This window comes from Equus caballus, chromosome 1 (genome assembly GCF_041296265.1).
Source record: "Equus caballus isolate H_3958 breed thoroughbred chromosome 1, TB-T2T, whole genome shotgun sequence".
NCBI lineage: Eukaryota > Metazoa > Chordata > Mammalia > Perissodactyla > Equidae > Equus > Equus caballus.
In genome coordinates, this window is record NC_091684.1 from 142,123,533 (window position 1) to 142,146,755 (window position 23,223).

The following is a 23,223-nucleotide window of genomic DNA, read 5'->3' on the forward strand; positions in this document are numbered from 1 at the left end:
GTTAAAAGAGAGGCTGCGATTATGGCCTTGAATCAAAGGAATACAAGAACATTCAGCTCTTTGCTCAACCACATTTGTAGGATTTCAAATGCCAAGTTTTGTCTGGGAAAGAGAGGAGATTAGGGCATCTCCAACCATAGAGAAGGACTCCTTATAAAAAACCATTCAAGTAGGCTTTTATCTCGTCAAAGATTAACTATGTAGTAATAATCGGTTGATAGAGGCAGGGGGAAATGAGAATTGAATTGAGGACAGTTTATACCTTTACTGGCCCACAAGGTAAATCATTACCGATGCACAGCTAGTAATGAGCCCCACCAAGTCTGACTGGCAGGTGACCTGTAGTTCTGGAGGAGGGGTGAGGGTAACAGGAACAACAAATTTCTTTTTCTCCCCAAAGTCCCCCGGTACATAGTTGTGTATTTTTTAGTTGTGGGTCCTTCTAGTTGTGCTATGTGGGATGCCACCTCAGCATTGCCTGATGAGCGGTGCCATGTCCGTGCCCAGGATCTGAAGTGGCGAAACCCTGGGCCGCTGAAGTGGAGCGCGTGAACCCAACCACTCGGCCATGGGGCCAGCCCCAACAAATTTCTTAATTACAGAGGACTGTCTTTTTAAAGTCTTTAGCCCTATTTTTAAAAAAATTGGAAGGAGATATATACTTTAAGGGTATACTTTTGGGTCAGGTCATCTTCTTCGCTTTTATGTATTTTCCACTTCCAATAAAATTCTATTCCTTTTATGAACAGGAGGAAGCAAGCAAGTAATTCTGAAAGTTAAAAACAAAAATGAAGAGCAAAACCAAAAAAAATCCTCAGCAGAGTGTCTAGGTCATGTAATCCAAAGTATATCTCTTTTTCTCCCCTTTCCTTCTTGTTGTTTTTAATATGAAGGCAAATATCCTTGTCACAGGTGCCGTGGCCAGAGAAAGTCAACAGGACTTTCAAAGCGTTTTTTGTAGCCACCACATTCTAAGTTCCCTGCTCTGCTTTCGATCTGCACCCCAGCCTTGAGAACTTTGTACTCATAGAAAGGAGACCGTTTACGCTCTAAGGAAAGAAACTTCCGGGTGGCAAGGCCATGCTAGGTCTCCAGCTTCCCACACAGTCAGTGCTTCCGAGAGTAAGGAGACAGCACCCCATGTCGTTCCTGCCTCTGCACACAGATCTCCCTCCCTGAGAGGTCCCCCGATCAATCTGTGTCTTCCCTCTTATTGCCCCCCACTCTAACCGTCCTTTCTTTTAGCTTCGCACACTGTTTTATAAATGTCACTAACTCTCTCCCTAGGTGCATTTTGTAGAACCTTAGACCTCTCGGCATTAGGGGTTGTGCCCCAAAGGAACACCAGCCAACAGGACCTCACGGAGGGCACCCAAACACTGACTGGGAAGGGAGGTCTGTTCTAGGAGCCACAAATGGTACACGTGCAGAGAGCACACCTGGGAGTGGTCTGCAAAATGGGGTCTCCGTTGTTTAGCTGGAAGGGTCCCTAGGCACCGTCTCAGTACTTCCTACCACTGGCTGGGTGTCAGAATCCACTAGGAGACGCATATTAAAAATACAAACTTCCAGGCCCCATCCCTAGAGATTCTGATGCAGGAGGTCAGAAGGGAGGGGCAGGAACCCGCACTATAAATAAACAACGTGTTCTACCCCTCCCCCCTCCCCACCCCACCACCCAAAGAAGCTGGCAAATCCTGTGGGAACCACTCTTCCAGCTCTTTGTTAAAGAGAAAATAGGAAGAGGGAGAGATCTTTGATCCAGAATGTTGAAGCATGCTCAGCTCATACAGCCGCCAGCGGGAGACAGGACTAAAATCCAAGCCCCCCAGTTCCTCGTGTGCTGGCTCTGTCACATGCTCTCATGGCCTCCTGGAAGCTCATGGAAGCCCTGGGATGGGTGGTTCTCACCCCGGAGTCTTTCTTCCCATGTCAGAGTGGCAGACACTCTACTGCTGCCCCCACCCCAATCTCCAAGAGAAAGAAAGGCCTCGGGGACAGAGCCTCGCCAGGACTACAACAGTCACCGTATGGAGCATCATCCATTAAACAAGGCTTCGCATCCTTTTTGGAATAAGGGATGGAATAAAATCGAAAACCTCATCAAGTAACACTAACAGGTAACAGCTCACACAAGGACACAGAGAATTTGCTCTCAAGCCCAGGAGCCAATGCCTGCTGCCCCCAAGGTGTCAGAGAAGAGGAGGCAAGGGTGCTCTCAGGTTGTCCGGAAGGGAGAACAGCGTCTGGCTCTACGTAAGGTTCCTGGGAAAACCCTGGACTCTCCCTGGCTCCTCCGGCCCTATCAGACTGGTCTAATCACAATTGTGTTTGGTTCCCTAGAATTCAAGATATATTTAATTCCGTAAATTAATTAAGGGCACGTTTTTCTCTCATGTCCACCTTTTTTGTCCTGATTATCCTGCCTGTTCAAAAGGCCCACATCTCTCACCTTCACTAGTCTTTATTTCCGGTGCACAGTCTCTAAGTTCTGAGGCTTATTTACACATTTTCTAAGGTTCCTTTCATCTCAGGCCCTGGGCAGTCTACTTAAGATTTAACCTGTTGTCGCCTCCGCCAGGGCAAGCCCACAGCCGCAAGACCATCTGTTATTTAAAAAGCAGATATACATAACCAGGCGTTCGGGAAGGGCCAAGACCTCAGACACAAATTACTTCCAGGCATGGAAATCACCCTCAGTGCACTGGGTTAGCTGCTTCTAACAATGGCCCCTGTGTTGACACTGCGGGCGAAGTCTTTTAATTTGGGATGCTAGTTTCTTTTATTTCAAAAGTGCTATTGTGTCCCAACATGTAACGAGCTGCTCAGAAAAGAGACTGCTACATTAGTAAAGGCTAACAACTGTCTTCCTGCAGATCTGTGATGCTCCGCACTTGTGAGGGGCCTTCAAGGAGCAGGTGCCTGCCCCGTCCCTCCGCCCCCAGGGCACCTGTACAGAAAACAAGGGCAGGCACACACCTCCCCCCATCCCCAACAGGTAATACACGGAAGTCGAGGACATGTCTGCCCAATACAGCAAAACAGTACTCCAAATCGGATCTGAAAGAAAACTTTTACAAGGCCCACATTTTCATGAAATCCATATGTTTTAGCTAAGATAACGAAAAAAATATAAAAAATAGCAATGACTTTCACTTAAAAAAGTATTCCAGTTAAGATTATTAAGAAATAATCTTCTTAGGAGAATAAGAATATATCCTAAAAATTAATCCTCTGGAATATGTTTTTAAAGTCCTGCCCGAACCGGAGTGGAGCACGGGATGATCAAAGGTCAGCCCTTTTCATTTCATGCAAACTTGTAGTTTACAGAGAAGGTTTCACCCAACTTGCTGTGTAAGACCAAGTAACTAGAGCCAAGTTAAACTTCTGCCCTTATATGGTAAGGAAAGGGAAAAAAACCCACTGATGACATTAAGGGGCACTCCCATGCATAACAGATAAACACGACCTCCTCTATTTGCGCCAAGGCCTATAATTTATGAGGCATATTTCTATAATGAAGGAGAACGGATATGAACAAGGCATTGTCATGCCCCTGCCTTGCCTACATCCGAAAGCGGAAATGGAGAGTATATATTCTAGTTCCTGCCACCCTCAGAGTGCCAGCCAGAGGACAAAATGCACTCTCAGTTCCCTCGTCTCAGAACTATTTACCGACTCTAAAGAGGGAGAGGGCTGGGAATTTTGGTAAACTGGTTATCATCCATGATTTAATAAAGTTACCAATTAAGAAACGACAGGCAGCAGCTTTAAGACTCCTTGTTTGCTGGGAACTACCCAGAAAGGAGGAAGGAGGATTGACTGGCTCCTTCTTGCTACTTTTTCCTTCGATAATTACAAAAAACAAACAAATCCCTAGTGGTCACAAGACCTAGAGTCAACCATTACATCAAGCAAAGTAGCCTCATTCCAACATTTTGAAGGGCCCACACACCTTGGAAAAACAAACCAGTAGGAAGGAAGGAATGGCCGCTTTTTCCAAGGTTAAGTGCTGGTGTAATACAGCCAATTAACTACAGCCTGTCCAAACTTCTGAGAATCCGAATTTAGGGCCAACTCTCCAGTCAAATATTTTTTGCAGTGGCTTACGATTTTGTCACTAAGCCTTTATCTTTGCTGCTAAGAGAAACTCTGCCTGCTGGCTTAACTCACAGCTATGTCTGACAACTACCCGTCACGAAACCACCTTAACTTAGGTACCAGCAAGCTTCAGTTTCAAAAGTTAGGAACTCTCAATGTGAAATGCTCTCTTCAATGGTCCGACCCAGTCTTTAAGTTGCTGTCTGCCAAGCTTTGGTGTCTGATCACCCAGACAGATCGACCCCCAGGACAGGAGTGGATCCAAGGCTCTCCCGTACAGGAACACAGAGTCCCCTTCTCAGCGGGTGAGGGCAGTTCTGCTGACTTCCCCCACTAATAGCACTCCAGCCCCAACAGTCCTTCCAGCCTGCCCACATCCTCTCTCCATCCAAGTTCCAGAAAGAAAAATGAATGATTAAAACTATTTAAATGGAGTGTTTCAAGATGTAGTGATGTGCAGGCCATTTTCCAGACCCTCCAATAGGTGGTGAATCGAAGGTGAAGGAGCTCACGCCAGGCGCCGTGCAGTTTTAACACCAGCTGACACTCACAGAGCACTTACTCTGCTGTGCCAAGCACCCCTGGAACTTCCTTACACCTTCTAACGTCTTTCACCCTCACAACAGGCAGGTACTGTGATCAGCCACATTTTAGTTAGGGAAAAGAGGGACTGAGAAGTTAAGTAATTTGCCCCACGTCTCAGAGATAATAAGTATCGGAAGTCAAGATTCAAATCTTGGCAGTCTGGGTCCAGAGTTCTCGTTCTTATCCATCATGTTCCATTAGCTTTAATGGTTCAAGGACAGCCGCTAGCCAGTCAGAGAGGCAGTCGGAATCAACTTACCGCCCAGCCAAACTGAAAGTCATCCATGGCATCTTTGCTGACTTGTCCTCTAAAGAAAATTATCTTTTGCCTATAGGTTTCCTAATTCCTTTCTGTATTTTATCTGAAACTTCCTCCAGTTAGGCCTTCCTCTTAAGAGGACCTGTTTGCTTCTATGTATTTTATGTAAAACAGGTCTTGTTTCTGCAGCCAGCCATACTGCCATTACAAACTTAACCAATAGGATTACCAACTTAGAATAGGCCAATATTAAGCACAGCTGGACATCATATTATCGCTTGTCATAAAATCCCCAAGGTGTTTTGAGTATTGTGATTTAAAACACACACACACACACACAAAATCAACAAATAGCAAATGCTTAAACTATCTCTGAAATCCTGCTTCTGTTTGCTGGATACATTTGCCTTAGGAGAAAGGAAGGAAGCCAGGTATTACACTCAACATGGGGGAGGGGGAAGCCGGCAAGAGAATACACCCAATAATCCCTGATATTTAGCCAACTTTTTTCAAGACTCGGTAACAAAGGAATACTATCTGTATAAGAGAACCTGGGAGAAAGGATGTTAAGAAAGGGAAGGCAAGTTATTACTATATAATTCAGAACCTGGCATTGTCAATGTCTCAGGCTTCCAGGACACCAAGGGTGAACGTGGATGGGGGAGTTTAGCACCACCGGGCTCCCAAATCTGGCAATGCCTCAGACTTGACCTGTCAGCGCCCCTCCCTAAAGAAACGGATTTCCAAAAGGAGGGACTTCCCTCCCCACCCTCAGAGTAAATAACTCCAGCAGCGCAAAGTGCACATCCCAGGGGACCAAGACCGAACGCAAACACCCCAGAAATACAGCCCCTTGTGGGAAAGCGCTGCTTCCAGAACCTTCTCAACACCACTCCTGCCTCCCTTCAGACCTTTTACTCCAGACCAGCGAGATGGAAAGAAAGGGCTAAGGAGAACCGGCAGGGCCCCTCCCCAGAGCCCGACGCCAGCTGGCCCAGGTGCGCCAGGTGCGCCCCGGAGGGGGTGGCTGGGGGCAGGGGAAGGCCGGCTCCCGAGGGCTCTGCGGGGCGCACTGGGCAGAAGGCGCCTCGGTGGCTGTGGGGGTGGGGGTGGGTGATGGGTGGGTCCCTTACGGTCTCCCTTAGCTTCCTCTCGTAGTCCAGCTCGCGCTGCAGGCTGCCCGCGCGCTCCTCCGCGGCGTCCGCCTGCTCCTGCAGGCTCCGGATCTTCCTCCGCACCGCCTCCAGCGAGCTGCTCCCCGCCATCGCGCGGGGCGCCGGCGGGCAGACGGGCAGGCTGCGGTGGGTGAGGCTGGCTGCAGCGCTCCGGCCGCCGCCGCTGCTGCCGCACTCCCGACCGCCCGCGCCCCGCCCCGGACGCGCCGCGCGATCGGGGCGCCCCCTGCGGCCCAAAACGAGCCCGGAAGTGGCGGCTTCCCGGGCGGCGCAGACGAACCGCAGGCGGGTGCGCGAGCGCCGGGGGCGGGCACAGCCGGCGGGGCGGGGCGGGGCGCGCGCCGCGGACCCTCGGAATTCGCAAATCGCGGGAGGCACTGCGCATGCTCGCGGCAGCAGGGCTGCTGGGCGCGGGGGGCGCGCGGCGGGGCACCTGGCCGGCTGGGCCCTTCCGGGAGGGCGGCCAGCGCGCCAGGAATTTTACTTCGACTCCTAGCGCCCCTCCTCGGCTCCGAGGTGACCCGGGGTAAGGGACCTGGCTGCGAAGGGCGATGGTGTCGCCTCCTGGCGGCGGAGCGCGCCGCTCCGGAGTCCCGGAGTCCCATGCCCAGGAGGGAGGGAAGCTGAGCGAGGGGTTTGGGGCCTGAATGTGTCCCTGAAGGGACTGTTCCTCGTTATAAAGAACCCGCGAACACAAGATCCTAAACATAAGGACCCTCCTGCCCCTCAAAATTCACGAAGTGAAAACCACTAACATATTGCACGGCGGTTAAGTCTCCTAAATGCTGTCTTCCTAGGTTAGAAACTGGCTCCTAGTTCTCTCCTGGCTGTGTGACTTTGGGCAAATGACTTGACTCCTCTGGTCTTCATCTGTAAAAGTGGGGTTAATAGTAGTACTTTCCTCATAGAGCTGCTGTGAGGATTTTGAAATAATATAAAACGCTTAGCACAATACCTTGTACATAGTTAAGAACTCAAATGACAGCTTTAGTTAATAAATACGCAGGCACGGTCTTAAGAGTCAGGCTGGGGCCCATAACCAGCTGTGTGATCTTGGGCCTGCCAGTCTCTTTGGGGCTCACTTTACTTTCCATAAAAACAGTCATCTCAAGGGTTCCTTCTAGTTACAACCTTCTCTGGTTTTAGATCAACCTCTGAGATCTTCTGGAATCTGACCAATTCTGGGCTGGATTGGGATGCCTTAAAAGGCACACCAAGGAAGGCTACAGAGCCCTATAAAAGCCTCTGGCTGCAGCTGGGTGAAAACCACAGTGGACACAATCTCTGGGAGGCATCCCCTGCCAATTCTGCCCCTGGTCTGCGTTTTTCAGTGCCTTCTGTCTCCCGGCTTTCTTTCCTCGCCTTTCTCACAGGAGGCCCTCCCGGTCAGCTCCTGATGTGTTTAAGGGTGGGAACAATGCAGAAAAAGATCGAGCTTGACAACCCCCCACCCCAAAGCCTAACAGCGCCCCTCCTTTGCTTTCCTGATCCGTTTTCTACGGACTTTCTCACAGCCTCTGCGGACGCTCACAAACCCGCGCACCGGCCGTCCTGTAGGTGGAGCCCCTCGCTTTCTGGCCACACAGTTGGTGGGTCAGGGCGGAGGTTACAACTCCTCCCTAGAGGAGGACTACACACCAGGGGCCTCCAACTTCGAGGGTGGGGGAAGGGGGCGTTTGGGAGCATCTGGGAGCCTCCGAGAGGAGCCAGGGAAACTGCTGGACACTTAGAAGTGTTCTAAACAGCCAACTAGTGACTTAATGTCCTGCTTTTCAAACACCTGGGAAAGTCAGTTTCAGGTGAGTTCATTTTCATGCTGATGTCATTATACAAGAGTTTAGGACAGCTGTTCTCAGCCTTGGCTGCACATTGGAATCACCTGGGTATTTAACAAATGCTAACGCCTGGGTTCCACTCCCAGAGATTCTGACTTAATTGGCCTGGGCTGCAGCCTGGATTGGGGGTTTTAAAACTTCCCTCGGTGATTCTGTTTAGATAAGGTTGAGAATCACTGATTTAGGAAGCCAAGACCTACAGGGAATAAAGACTTACATACTGTAAATATCAGGTACATCACAGTTATTGGGAATGATGTTGGGGGCCTGAGAGAAAATGGAACCTTGATCCCCCTCAGCCTCACTTAGGTGGAACGACAACAAAAAATTTTTTAAAAAACCCAGGTGCTACCTGAATTATAACTTTAAAGCTAGGAAGAGCCCACTTCTGGAATAAAACTTGTAAAGTATGCTGATAGATTAATAGAAAAATGTGAAATTGTTTTACACTGGTGAGTAACGCCAGTGAAATGTCTTAATCTCAAATGTAATATGATTCTACCTCAGGAAGCTGACCTCCCTCCCCCCTCCGCTTTCCCTAGTGACATCTGTCTATTCCTCCTCAAATCTTGACTCTTTTTACTAGTTAGGAATTACTCTAAATATAGCATTTCTTCACAAACTTCAACATCCCTACAGGTTTCAAACAACCTAAAATGTCTTAAAGGGAAAGATGATCAATACACTACAAAAAAAAAAAAAAAAAAGCGTACCATATTAGGGACAGTTTTCCAGTGGGAAAAAAAGAACCAAAACAGTCTCAAAAATCTCCCTCCCCTCCTGGCCCCGCCCCCAGCTGGCTTTAAATATCCTCTTTTCCACTTCTGCCCTACCTCATTCCAATGCTCCCTAAACAAGACTTTTCAATAAAGACATGATAGCACTCCATAAATACAATAATTATGATCTTTTTTTCTTAAGCATTGTAGTAGCTTTTTTTCTCCTTCGCTTGCCTTCAGTCTTACTGGGCTATTTTCAAATTCTCTGCATTCTTTTCCTTATAAGGAATATCTCTCCTTGATCTATCAGCGGCTCTTTTGAAAAAACTAAATAAACGTCCTGCTGGAGAATTTGGGGGAGACAGACATCCTCCATTTAGCCATATACGGAGCAGACATCTGATCTGCATTATACAAAGCAGGCACAGAATTATATGTGTTTTTTGGCTCTTTTTCTAAAGCCAGGTCGTTTGTAACTTAAATGTTTTAGCTAAATCAGTGCTTCCCTGAACCCCCTTTTCCAGGAATCTTGATTGTCACTGAAAATTTCTTTTTGTCAGATTCTAAATGTCCTGTGTCTGGATTTCTCATTTACAAAGCGCACTTGGAAATGACACTTCAAACCTTTCCGGCCACAAAAAGCCTTTACTGATTTCAAGACCCAAGACCGTCTAGCAATTTGCATTTTACTCTCATACAAAAAATTCTGCCCTTGAACTTGGTAGTTCAACTTCCGGGCGTAGCTTTCCTGGGTGCTCATACATTCTTGGAATTGTTACTGACTTCCCAAGGAATTCTTTCCTAATTGGGCCTCTAGGCTTAATTAGCTTCTAGAATGGAATCCAACAGTGTGAGAGGAAGTCAGTCCTTTGGAAATCTCATGCTTAGCTTGCCTTATTCAGCAGAAGAGGCCAGCTCTTCAGCTAAAAAGATTCCAAAGGGCATCGGACAAAGTGTGGGGAGAGCTCTCACGGTGTGTGCATCACCCCTGAAACTATGTGGTGGCTGTCAGAAGGCTGACAGGTGGGGGTGGGGCGGGCAGGAAGGGGGTGGGCAGCGAGCTCACTATACCATATAAAGCACTGAGCTATATATAACTCCCAGCTTACTTCTGGATCTGGTGCCCTCAGACTGCAGACCCAGCAAGTATCATCTTCCCAGGCAGGTCTTAAGGGCTGGATTAAAACTTCCCTAGTGAGAAAGGAGGCCTCAAGTGTCTCTGCACCCCACCATCAAGCTCAGTCTTCTAAGCAAACGTAGCACCATGCTGTTCCTTCCACTTAGAGGCCAGGCCCTCTGTACCCTGACTAGACCCACCACTGGAAACCAGGCCTTCCCACCCACCAGAGATGGCAAAAGGAAAGAGCGAAGAAAACCAGGCATTCTGTTTGCACAAACCTTGGTGATGACACCTCAGAAGTTTTCTGCCACCAGGGAGGCAAGGTTCACCTCCAAAGTTCAATTTCAGCTGCTCTATGTTCCCAGCTTCTCACCCACCCCACTCCACCCCCAGGGGTGGGGAGAAGGAAGGAGAAAAAGAGAGAGAGGAATGGATGAAATATAAATGAATGTGTGCAGTAGCAGTCGGAGGCAGCATCCAGTGCTCTGAGCCATGGCGGAGCTGTGTGCAGGTGTCCAGCAGGAGGAGGTGACCCTCCTCCACTGCTCTCTGACCCCTGTGGTGACCCCACAGTGGCCACGCGGGCAGGAGGTGAGGGAGGCATTGTGTGCGTGCACTTACGTCGGTGGCCTTTTTCTCCGCCAGCTCCAGCTTCTCCTGGGCATCTTTGAGAGCCTCGGAGTATTTGTCCAGTTCATCTTCGGTGCCCTTGAGTTTCTTTTGCAGCGACACTAGCTCATCTTCCAGCTGGGAGTTGGCCGTGGGGACGGGGAAGGTGGGGAGGGGGGGTGCAGCAGGCAGCGTGATCCCGCAGGGGAGGGGTGTGGGTGCACAGAACCAGAAGGACAGGAACAGAGGGAGAGAGGGAAAGACAGGGAGGGAGAGGGAGAGAGAGAGAGAGAGACAGAGTTAGCCATTCGTGCGCCGCGCCGCGCCGCGCGCCCCGGGTACCTTGGCGGCGGCCTCGTCGGCGGCCAGGAGGCTGTCCTCCGCCTTGTGCAGCTCCTCCAGCACCCGGTCCCGCTCGTCCTCCGACGCCCGCATTAGCTTCTCCATCGCTGCTATGTCCTCCTCGAGCTGGGGGCAGCGGCGGGCGGGCGCGGGCGGCCGGCACGGACCGGGTGTTAGACACACACACACAACACAAGGGCGCCGGGTTGGCTGGGCTCCTCGGGCTTGGGGCGCCGCCGAGTTGGGGCTCAAGGGTCCCTAGGTAACCTCCTCTCGCCCCGAGCTGGAATCGCAGCGTGGTTCCCCCCCTCCCCCCCCCTGCACCTCCACCTCCCCCCAGAGGAGACTCCTGCCGAGGTCCCAGCGGGCTCAAGTGCACAACTTGGACGTGCAGTAAAACGCCGGTGTCTCCCTGGCCTTACTCTCTATTCTGTCCCATCTTTGTTCTTAGGGAAAACTCCATGACTTCCCCCGCCTCCAGTCTCTATCCCAGTTGAAGCTTTTATTCTCCCCAGGCAAAAGTCCAGAAGAACTACTAACACTTCCCGGACTTGATTCCTTCACCCCTCCACCCTACCCCACCCTCGATCCAAAACTGATTCCCGATCCTGAGAATCAAGTGTCTCTAGGACTTGAATTGACTTCGCGAGCTCTGGGAACAGAGAAGGGAAATAAGAGTCCTCAGACGAGACTGAAAAGTTAGAATAAGCCTGGGTCTGGCTCTTCCCCTCCCCCTTCTCAGACGCGCGTCCCTCGCCGCCCAGGAGTGAGGGTGGCTCCCCGAGTCCTCCGGGTGAGGGGCCGGGAAGGGGTGCCAGGCCCGGGTCCCAGGGCTCGGGGGCATCCGGGCGGGCGGAGCGCGCGGGCGCACGGCGGACGCAGGGCCGGGGAGGCGCAGACCTGTTTGCTCCTGTCCTCCGCCGCCTTCTTATCGGCCTCTGCCTGCTCCGCTCGATCCAAGGCGTTCTCCTTGTCGAGCTTCAGCATTTGCATCTTCTTCTTGATGGCGTCCATGGTGGCGGCGGTGAGGGGCCCTGGGGCTGCGGCGGGAGCGGCGAGGCGGGAGCGCGGTGGGGCTGCCGAGCCGGAGTGCGAGCGCAGAGCCGCCTGCTGCTCCCAGATATGTACTTTCCCAAGGGGGCGACCGCATTCCTCAAGACAGCCAATACTTTTTTGGAAAAGCTTTTTCCTCCTGCCCCCTTTCCCCCTCCTCCCTCCGCCCCCTGCCCCCTCCCCGCGCCTCCCGCGGGGGCCGCTCGCCCATTCGCTGCCGCCTGCCGCCCTCCCAGTTGACGGTGGATATGACTATATATGGGGACCGGAGCCGCCGAGGAGGCGGCTGGGCGAGGCCGCCCTATTTCCAAACCTGCAAGACTGGGAGAGGGCACCGGGGCCGAGTCCGGGCTGGGGCGCCCCCTGCTCCCAGGGCCGACGCCCCGCCACCAGGGTCCCCAGCCGAGCCCGCCCTGAGTCACAGGAGGCCGAGGGGGATAGGGCAGGTAGTGGGTGCGCGTCGCCCCGCTGAGCCGCCAGACCCGGGCGCGCACAGCATCAGGCCCGGAGGTCCCCAGCAGCCGTCTCACCCGGCGCCCGGGCCTGCGCGCTCCCTGCACCCGCCCAGCCCTTCCCCGCAGCTCTCAGCTGGCCAGGTGTCAGCCGGGTGCTCACTTTCTGGAAATTCAACTGGAGCAGAAAACGGGATGGTTAGGAGGAAGGCCTGGGGGCCGCTCCTGAGACTTTCTCTGCCGGTGCGGGTCAGAATGTCTGGGAATCTGTCTCCTGCGTGCCCTTACCCCCGGGGCGGGGGGAGGTGGGGGGGGGGGTGGGACGGACAATCCAACATTTTAGGGACCTAGGACCTAGTTGGCTTAGTTCTGCTTGTGCTTGTGTGTGGTGCTTCCGCAAAGGGGAGAGTGCCAGCGTTGTGTCGGTGGGTGGGTGCGAGGTTGGGAGTTTAAGAGGAAAGGATATTGACTTTAGACTCAGGCAACTTGGTCTTTGGTCTCCATCACCAGCAGCTGTGTGACCTTGACAAGTAGCCTTGGGGCTGCAGTTTCCTCCTCTTTAAATCCAGGGGGTAGATGATTCCTGAGGTGCCTCCGGATCTCACATTTTAATCATTTTTCTTGCATTGATTTTATGGAATCAGCCTCTTTCCATGTTAGGTGCTCAGGTACCAGGTTGCGAAAATGTGGGCTAGATGTTATGCCAGCGAAGTCACTGTGTCACAGCCATAACCCTGAGGAGGGAACAGGCCAGCTCTGTACAGTGAGCTCTTGCTAAGGCAGGACGGTTTCCCCCAAGTCTCTGACTCCTCCCAGCTGCCAATGGGGAAAAGCCTGCTCTTTTCAGAGCTTTGATGGGAAGGGAAGAAAGGGGGCTGCCTCAAGGCCCTGCCTGAGACTGGCTGCAGCAGAATTGGTGAGGGTCTTGTTCACAGTCCCCATAGAATAATTCACGACCTGTACTACACGGATACCGAATATTCCCTGGACAGTATCTGAGCAGATTTGGCAGGCCAAACAGCTTGTAAATCCTTCAGAGAACAATCAAGTTCCTCTCCAGGATTTTATCAAGTTTCTTCCACCAACCCAAGTGCCCAGGAGGGAAAAATACCCTGACCTAATGGTCAGAAGATTAGATCTGTGTGCATAGGGGCTGCATGGTACAGAAATTCACCAGAATCCTTAATCACCGTATCTCAACCCAGCCACTGGAGCACTGACAAAGTTCAAGGCCTGTGGGCAATATACAGATGCGTGGACCACAGGGAGCGACTCCTCAGCTTGAAGCTCAGCGTGAAGCTCAGCGTAGGGGGCAAGCGTAGGGACTCAGAAATTAGACCCTGGGATCCAATTCTGACCTGGCCATCTCCTTGCAGGGCAGCCTTAGCCGTGTTACAATCTCCTTAAGTCTCAGTTTTCTCTTCTGTAAAGTAGGCATAAAAATTCTTTCCCTCTTAGGGTCGTTACAAGGATGAAAACATGATAAAGAATGAAAAGCATTTTGTCTTGCACATAGCAACGTGCTCAGTAAATTCTGGACTCTTGGGTGGCAGAGAGCAAGTCATTTCCCCTCTCTGGGCCTCAGTTTTCTCATCTATAAAATGAGACTACTGAATTAGTGAAACTCCTGGAGGGACCATGTCTTACTGACTTTTCTCCACTGTGCCTAACATAAGAGAGCAACTCAAAGTTTCCTTAAATGAACTGGTGCTACAGACAATTCCTCCAGCACACCACTACTGAGTATCTGCTCTATACCAGGCAGGCACTAGGCTCTGGGATTCCCAAATGATAAGACACATCTATGCCCTCCAGGTGCTCAGCACGAGCAGGGGTATAAGAATTCGGAGAAGGAAGAAATCGAAATGACCAGGTCGGAGCAGACAGAATAAACTTTCCTGAAAAGTGGTGGTCTTTAAACTGGTTTTAGAGGAAAGGTGGCAGATAGAGAGGAAGATACTGTATGAGCCAAGGAAAGAAAAGGGAATGTTTGATGGTGGTTGGACAGTAGGTTTCCTTGGGTGAACTGGGACATGAGACTGGAAAGGTAGATTGGGGGTGTATGGTGAAGGGACTGAATTCTGGGTTCAGACGTTCAGGTGTTATTGTTTGCATTGAAGCCAGGCAGTTTTCTTCCCCTCCCTGACCCTCTCCCCCAGGGCTATGTTCAGAGGATGAAGACTGTGGTATCCGAGCATGGAAATGGAGCTGCATAGAGCCAATTGTTTAAATCCCTTGGTACCGCATCATTGATCCCTAGATTGATGGGTTAACATAGCAGGTCCCTGGACTCAATCATTTCCACTTCACCACTATTGAGATTCTGCCCTATGAATAGCCTGAGAGCCAGTCAGACCCAACCCAGCTTCATGGACTGCACCATCCATGACCTTTCTGTCATCAAGGGCTAGGACAAGCAAAACAGCATGATTTAACTCAAACAGCAAATTCTTCTGTTCTGGACAGATCTCCTGGTCCGTGGATCGGATCAAGAAGGGTAGGCTGGACAGCCATGTGCTGTATTGTATATCCCTATTCCCCAGCTGACTGGCCATGACTCAAGGACAGACCCATAGGCTAACCAGGGACCTAGCGTTATGGTCTGCTGGGTAAAGATGGACTGGGCCACTCAGCTTCTTTCTCACTGTGGTTTGAACTAAGGGACGTGGAAAATATGAATCATTAGCTGTGGCTGCTGAAACAAAAGGGGTTTACAATCTTCGGCTAGAGATGCCTTGAATGAGGGTGATGAAAGTTATTCACAAATATTTGGGCTTTCTCCCTCTCCCTAATCAGGGTCTTGGTAGCATTGCACATCCTCACCCAATTAAGTTAGGTGTGGTCATTTGACATGCTTTGGCTAAGGAAATGTGAGCAGAAGTGACTTATGGTGGACTCTAAGAGTTAGCACATTGCCTCACTATGTTCATTTTTCAAGGCTGTTGCTGCTCTATCATTCTGGGTTCCCAACTGGCTGTGATAAGCAGAGCGCCCCCTCTCCTCCTAACCAACATATCATCAACATGTAGCAAGAGCGAGAATATACACCTTTGCTATTTTAGGCCACTGGGATCTAGGGGTTGTTTGTTACTGAAGCATAGCTAGCTTCTCCTGCCTAATCTACCATAATCGGCCATGCATCATATAAGTTATGAGGAAGCAGAGAAGTCTGCTTATAGAGGAAGGAGAATGGAGCAGACATATCAAGATAAACAGAAGCACCAATGAGAGAAAGGGGCTGGGAGAATATGACCAAATTTAATTTCCAGGGGTCCCTATAATAACCCCCCTTTCTTTCTTGAGGTTACATGAGAGAGTCTGTGTTCCTTGAAAGTAAATAAGCTGATCAGATCACGGTGGTGTGGGAGCCTGCACAACATCCTTGGTCCAGAGGTTCTATGTGAACATCAAGAATGTCCATGGAATTTCCAGGATATTTCTCCAGTGCTTGGTATTCAGTCATTTCTCAGTAAATGTTAATTGAATGACTGTTCATTGGCTATTAGCCATGCAAGTCAGTAGGAGAAGCAGTATCTGGGAAGAAAAGATAACAAATCTAGGCTCAAAAGATCTTATTTCCATTCAAAATATGGACTCCATGATTTATTTTCTGAAGAATGAATATAAGTATTGTGATAGGGTAGGACAAATATTTACTGAACACCTTTTGTGTGCAAGGTATTTAACTAGAATTTATGGGATCAAGGAAGATGGATAAGAGACATGAATCTTTTCCTCCAGGAAAAATATTTGTGTATGATGTGGGGTAAAACCCTCTCCCTGGGGGTCATTTAATGTGAATTTCCAAGCATGTTACTATCGACCTAAATGCTGCCTGGGCCCCCCATATTGCTGTGAGGATCACATACCTCAGATTTTCTGAGAGAGCTTTAACATTAAATATACTGTCCCTTTCCCACCATAAGAGCGCCTGTACTTGCCGTTTTACATTGCCTAATATTTGGTTAGAAAAGACAGTGAATGTGAACATAGCTCACTAGTGTGACACCTTTAATAGACACATTCACTTGAATATGTACGTGAGGGTTTGTGTGTTTAAACAAAACAAAACAAAACCCTCATTACCTGATAGTCACACCTTGTTTAACAGCAATAGCTCTACCTGTGTACCGTGACTCCCTTAGAGTCAACAGTGCTGACTCAAGCAATTAAGGGAAAATGAAGAATCTATAATTAAACCGAGAGACAATTGCTTCTTCCACTGGGTTTTGGAATGTAGTGTGTTATGCTCATGGCTCATTGTCCCACAGAACAAGATACAGCATGTTCTCCTCATACACAAGGGAGTTTTCTTTTTCAAAGGTTCGTGATGCTACTACCAAGGACCCAAGGCAAATATGCTCTGCTTCCGGGGAGCGTTTGGAGCTCTGAGAAAGGTCTTTGGGCCATTGTGGACGCCTTCCTTCATTGTTAAATGACGCACATCTGGTCCTGATTCTGCTGCGAGGTCTCTGAGTACACTTGCTACCTGGAGGGTTTGTACAGGCAAAGTGATTCTCCCAGTACAAAAAAAGGCCATGAGTTTTCCTGCCTTATATCTTCTGTTTTTCAATAGGAACAACTACATACAGGTTTAATCAAGCTGACTTGTAGTGGAATTTAGCTGCCTTAAGAATAGCAATATTCCTTATTTCTGTAAAGTCTAAAAGCACTTTCAAGTTCATTTTCTCCTCCTCATAACCTCTTATGACAGCAACAGGATGAGAGCTGTTATTCCCACTCTATAGATTAGAAAACTGAGGGCAGCGACGGGCTCAAGATCACCCAGCTGGGAGGTGGCAGTGCAGGGACAAGAACTGGATGTCCCAGCCCCCTGCAAAGGTGCCCTTTTCATACCATTCCCCAGCCTGTTTTTATATGAATGTTTGATTTCATATTTAAAAGCAACACTTTATAAGGTGAAGAGGAGAGGAGAGGGGGCCACCAGAGATCTCCTCTACATGTGAACCTGATTAAAACGTGACAGCAATGAGGCTGGGACTGAAGGGGTGACTTATCCTGCATGAGCCAGCTCAGTACTGTAGCCAGGGCTCCTAAACCCACCTCCACTCTCAGCTGCTGGGAGAACCTGGTGACAAAGTGTGGTTGGGCCAAGGAAACCTTTCCTTACTCTCGTATTTATGGTCCAAGATGGGACAAGAAGGACATCTTCACAAAGATAGAAAGGGAGGTACATTAATTTTGTTCTAGTAGCTCCAAGGGAGAGTTCGAGGTACTCATTAGAGATCTACATCTGCTTCTCTCAAAACTCTTGGGTCAGCAAAGGAACGAGCCACCAATCAATCCAGGCAGTGTAGTTGGGGGAAAATGAAGACAAAATATGCGGTCAGGACGGCATCTAGTCCGTCCTCAAGCCCGAGCCTGTGCAGATATGAGAGCGTCCATGGGCTTCGCAGTCTAGAGGCTTAGGTCAGCCTCAGGGGCCACATCTGAGCTGGGAATGGTTTTAATTATTACTTTCCAGCAAACCCCGCATTCTTTTTGTATTGGATGCCCACCTATTCATTTTTATGTTTTCTCATTTTTATGTTTTACGTGGTCCTCAAGTTTCCACTGATGTCATTAACAAGAAGATAGGTGAAAGTGACCTTTGCAGCCTCCCGAGTGGCAGGCAGAACTCCACTCTTACTTTGCAGACTGTGAAAAGCGATGCAAAAATGCCTGGGGATGTGGACAACCCCGGTGCCTCCTGCTCTAACTGACATCTAACTATCACTCATCCAGGCGCTAGAAGGGCGGCTGTGTTAGGTAAATTCAAAATTGGGCTTTCTGAAATTTTGTTCCTGTGCCTATGTCATACCCACTACCAACAACTCAATTTTCAGTTGAGATTCTTTGGTTTGGAGGCCCAAGGGCGGGCCTAGGTCACTGCAAATAGGCAGTAGACTTCCTTGTTGTTGTAAAGCCCTTTTGCTTTCTTGGCTGACTAGCAAAAGCCTTCTCCCCAAGTACTTTCTACTGGGACCTTGGCTTCTCCTTAAGAGAGCCTGTTTTCTTGATTCAGTAGAAATTGCTGTTTCTCAGTAGAAATGCGTCGTTGAGTGTGTTTTCTCCAGAGGACCATTTCCACCTCAGGAACTTCAGTGAAAGAGGGAGCCAGATCTTTCCTACTGCTTAAGGCAGAGGAAATTCTCTCTTCTTTTTCTGAGGTCCTGCTGCTTGAGGAGAGAGCTCTGGGCTGCCGGCAGAGTTCCAGAAGAGTCTGGGTATTTTTAGCATGGCCTTCTTTACTTCCCAGCACCTGCCATGATCTGTAACCCAAGGGGCTACTTAAATGCCAGTGAGATGACTGAGGACAAGGCAGCCTGAGCGAATGTCCTAAAATACCACCCAAGGAAGTCTTTTCTGGTGGGAGCCATCTCATTTCTAGCTGTGTTCCTTTTCTTGTCCCTCCCCAGACTGTGGGGCTGTTACACGTGGCATCTGTCTTAGGAAGAGGTTGGAGAAAACCACTGCATCTGTGTACTTCGATGCCAGCCAGTCCAGTTATGATGATTCTGCTCTTGGCTCCCAACTTCAATCTTTCCCTCTACTCTTTATGCCAGATGGAGGCAACAAGAGAAAGAATGTCTACACCTATTTCCCTGAAGCAAATCCTCTTTCGATATCCATGAAAATAAGGTGAGAGATGAAGTCCAGCTAATTTTCCAGATCAGATGATGGTAATAGGGATGCAAACATCTTTCTCAAAGCAGATGTAACTCATTGAACTCATTATCCCCTAAGAATGGTACAAGCTGAAAATAGAGATATGTTCTCAAGAAGCCTGATACATTTGTGGAGCACAGATGCATCATGGGTCATGAAGGACAGTGAGAATGTCTTAGGATGTCTCTAATCCTGGAGTTTGACATCAGCCCATACTCTCCACTGCATTCCTTGGTGCCACTGTCAGATGTACAATACTAGGCTGATAAATTGTAGGGCTAGCCCAGTGTGGAAGTTTTTATGTGCCTCTGTTTTCTCTCATTGCTTAAATTCTCCCAAGCACCATGGAAGGGCTAGTTAGGAAGTCAAGAGCCTATTTCAAAAGAAAGTAAACCAGAACTTAAATATTTAAGTGGCGTTTTTCCCCTTTAAAGTGGTCAGTTTTCATTTAGTTGAATGAAAAATGCAAGCAGTGAATCATACATATGGTGATGCAATTTAGTAAAAAATGATATATATGAACATATGTAATATATAGTATATATGTATAATATATATGTATACACACACAGAAACATAAAAAAGATTTGAAAAGTTGAAAATCAATCTGATAACTGACTTCACTTCCCCTGGGGAGGTGAGAGGGGGCCCAGGATTGGATATGGTGGTCAAAAGGGAATGTAGGCATATCTTTAAGGTTTAATTTTATAAGTACAATTTTTTAAACGAATTATATAATGTGTTAACAATCTCTTATTTTCCTTTTACTGTTATTTAAAAATATATTATTGAGTGTATTACAGAAAATTCTGGAGGGTTTATAATTGCCTGAGTCTCTTGGAGGAAAATCCACTTTGGCATATATGCCCCCCAAAGCCACACTAGCCAGAGCCACATGGCAATTGAAAATCAATGAAAAAATAAAGTTGTCAGTCTCCTTCAGGGAACCCAACTGTTTTTAAGTGCTGTCTATTATTTGTCAGGCATAACCCCGGGCACCAGAAATTTAAAAATGGGCAACCCCAGCATTCTGGCCTTCCATGAGATCCTTTATTTCTAAATCGCTGCTTGTGGCAAGCTCAAATTTCACGCTACCCACTGGAATTGCCATTAGTGCTATTTTACAGGCCACTCAATAAAATTTGTTTCATTGCTTTAGCATCTTGTGTTTGGACCAAAAGCAACAAGTCCCCAGCTCGATCACTTATCAAAGTTGCCGCACCTGGTTCCTGATGACTTACGGGTGTTCCCAAAATGCTGACCTACCTTCAAAAGATAAAGATGTGCCCCATGAGGCAAAGTCAAAAGAATGTGCTGGAGAGTCTAAGGGAACAGAGGCTCCAGATGTGCAGCTCAAAAATACTTTTGGAAAAAATACAAACAAGAGAACATACAGCAAAATACGGACAATAGTTTCTTGGATGATGGAATCACGATAAATTTCTGAAATACTTCCTGTACTTTCCCAAGTTTCAAAAATGAACGTTTTACTTTTATAATAATAAATCAATAAATGTTCAAAAGCTCCTTTAACCATCAGCAACAATGCTTAATATGTAAATATGAGGCCTCCCAAAGGGACAATTTTGAAAGGACAGAGCTTATAACTCTGAATTACCTGTTGGGTAGCTTGTCATATTCTGCATGTCTCCTATTTCACAATCACAGGCTATTTGTGTACTTGTCTTAACGCCTCTCCTAGCAGGAACACTCCTTGAGAGCTACCCTCTCCCCACCAGCACCCAGCTTAGGACTTCCACTGAGTAATAACACAAGTAATAAAAGCAGCGGACACTCTCTCGACTAGGCCTGAACCAGGCGAGGACTTGAACCCAATTCAGGCACCAGAAGTCACCTTCTTGACCACTGGACTACAGTGCCCCTCTCAATGCTCGATGGGAGTGGACCACGACTTACATTTATTGAGTGAACAAATGTTCCACACGCACACTAAAAGTTGCAGTTGCAATGTCTTACAGTCACACATCATTAACAGCAGTAGGAAAGCCAGCAGCCAGTATCGTCTCAGCTAAGATAAGAGAGAAAGCAAAGGTCACGCCAGCCTGTTTTCACCTCCCCTCACTCTCCGTCTGCCTTGAAGTCTGAGCAAGGACGGTGAGCTCATGGCTGGGAATGACGGTGCTTCCCCCAGGTGTGTGGTCCAACAGGAAGCCGTTACTCATGTCCTTCTCTCCTCCGGGGAAGCTGGTGTGGCTTGTGACTTCTCAGTCATCAGCCAAATTCCTCCAAGGGACGAGTGCTGGCAGTTGCTCTCTGGGTTCCCGGGTTCCCCCTTTACAGGGAGTCCAGTGTGGATTTGCTCCTTGGTGTGACCATTTCTTCTTGGTGCTCACTGAGCTGGTGAGCTCTGGCCCTGGTATTGCCAGAGACAGACAGAAGCCCTGAGAAGTAACAGCCCAGTCACTGAGCACACCTGATCCAGGGCAAGGCCAGGCCACACTCGAGTCTCCTGTCCAAACTGACAGCTGAGTGGTCAGTTCAGTTCAGAGGTCAACCCAAGGATGTAGATTGCCTTGTTCGGGGGTAAAAATACCTTCCTGGGCTTTGGAGTCACCCAGGCAAGAGTCTGAATAGAGAGGGAGACCCTTAATCTCTCCCAGCCTCAGTTTCTTCTTCTGCAACCTAGAGACAAGACGACCCACCTCATAAAATTGTTAGGAGGATTGTGTGATAACAGAACCACTGTCTCTGTTGCTTCCCTTCCAACATTCACTTATGGGGAAATTATCAGCAGGCTAATTATCTCCTATTTACCCCTTGAAACAAACAAGCTCATCTGTTTTGCTACCAGATGTATAAACCTTTGGTATAAATCACTAATAAATGAAACTAAACATTTCCTGTCTTTTATTTTACACAGAGGAGTCAAGAGTAAAAACCTCTGTTTGTCCCTTTTTGGGGATATGGAAAGTACTATTTTAAAAAACATAGGCTTTGGAATTAGACAACTTGATTTTGCTATTTATTAGCTTTGTGACATTAGTGAAGTCACTAAACTTCTCTGTGCCTCAATTTCCTCATCCGAAAAATGAGGATAAACAATAGTACCCATTTCATCAGGTATCATAGTGCCTGCCATGAAGAAAGGTTCAATAAATATTACTTTTATAATTATTATGAATTTATCAAAATGTCCAAGGCATGTGAACATGTGCACACACACATATGTGTGTTTCCAGGTCTGTGAATAAAACATTAGCCCAGACACATTATTATCACAGGATTTGGGGTTGTCTTCTTGGCAATGAGCTCTTCTCTACCACAAACTCTTCTCAGAACGAGGCTACTCTTCTGTGACTTGGCCCTCTGAATCCTATTCTCTTCCAGGACACTTGGGTTATTTATTTTAGCCAGATATCACTTGTGTGAAAATGCTAGTGAGCTGGGACCTTGCAGTCCTGCCAGAACTGTATCAGGTGGGCTCTGGGGGCAAGTCAAGACCTGACCCCTGTTTGTTTCATTTCATTTTACTTATTTGTTTTTTTGGTGAGGAACATTGGCCCTGAGCTAACATTTGTTGCCAATCTTCCTCTTTTTGCTTGAGGAAGATTGTTGCTGAGCTAACATCTGTGCCAGTCTTCCTCTATTTTGTATGTGGGATGTCACCACAGCATGGCTTGACAAGTGGTGTGTAGGTCCACACCTGAGATCCAAACCCGTGAACCCCAGGCCACCAAGGCAGAGCACACAAACTTAACCACTACACCACTGGGCCAGCTCCGTGTTGTTTTATTTTTAAACTTTTTGTTAACATGTACCATAGATACAGAGATATCCATATATCATACACTCATGGAATTTTCACAGACTCAACAGACCTGGGTAACCAGTACCTAGACTGGGAATTAGAACATTCCAGAAGCCCCTTGTGCCTCCTTCCACATACTATCTCTATAAGGGTAACCACTATCCTGATTAATTGTTTCCTGTTTTTGAGCTATACATAAATCTGGCCCCTGATTTTGAGCAGCTCAGTGCCTATTTATTTCTCCCCAAAATCTAACTGTGATTAGGTCTCCACCCATTTCTGATTATTAATTCAAGCGTCAACAAACTTGTGTTCAGCAGCAGCTATGTGCAAGACACTGTGTTAATTAACTAAAGCAATGAGACAAAAGAAGTTCAGTGTCTTTGGTGACGTTTTTTTTTTTGCAATCTTCCTTATATGGGGCAGCCTCCTTGAGCTGTTTCTCTCTGGAATGAGTTCCAAGTTTCCCATACACTTCTCCTTGTCTGGCTTCCAATCTGTATCCTATCCATGAAAGTGAGTCTTCCTGGGTAAA

General features: G+C 48.2%; 1 protein-coding gene and 1 long non-coding RNA gene across 29 annotated transcripts in view; one reads left to right on the forward strand and one right to left on the reverse strand.

Annotated features, from left to right (window-relative positions):
• The window catches only part of TPM1 (tropomyosin 1), a 27,278-nt gene extending 15,254 nt beyond the window's left edge, over nucleotides 1–12,024 (reverse strand). For 7 of the 27 annotated variants that reach the window (XR_011426042.1, XM_023616176.2, XM_070235360.1 and 4 more), the window contains exons 1-2: nucleotides 11,646–11,984; nucleotides 10,416–10,541 (exon numbers count right to left, since the gene is read on the reverse strand). Coding sequence is in view for 26 of the 27 variants with exons in the window: in XM_023616176.2 (XP_023471944.1) it covers nucleotides 10,416–10,541; nucleotides 11,646–11,759 (240 nt within the window). In the remaining variant the exon portion in view is untranslated. Of the gene's footprint in view, nucleotides 1–6,078; nucleotides 6,644–10,415; nucleotides 10,542–10,745; nucleotides 10,872–11,645 lie in introns of those variants that run through there. The other 20 variants (XM_070235362.1, XM_070235352.1, XM_070235312.1 and 17 more) reach the window with 9 other exon arrangements.
• Nucleotides 5,719–20,449, forward strand: LOC138917688 (uncharacterized). 2 transcript variants are annotated; one of them, XR_011426052.1, is made up of 4 exons: nucleotides 5,756–5,943; nucleotides 17,819–18,019; nucleotides 18,670–18,892; nucleotides 20,079–20,449. It is a non-coding gene; the product is annotated as an uncharacterized lncRNA (long non-coding RNA). The 2 variants fall into 2 exon arrangements; XR_011426051.1 differs by lacking the exon at nucleotides 17,819–18,019 and having other exon boundaries at nucleotides 5,719–5,943.
• Nucleotides 20,450–23,223: the final 2,774 nt, after the last annotated feature.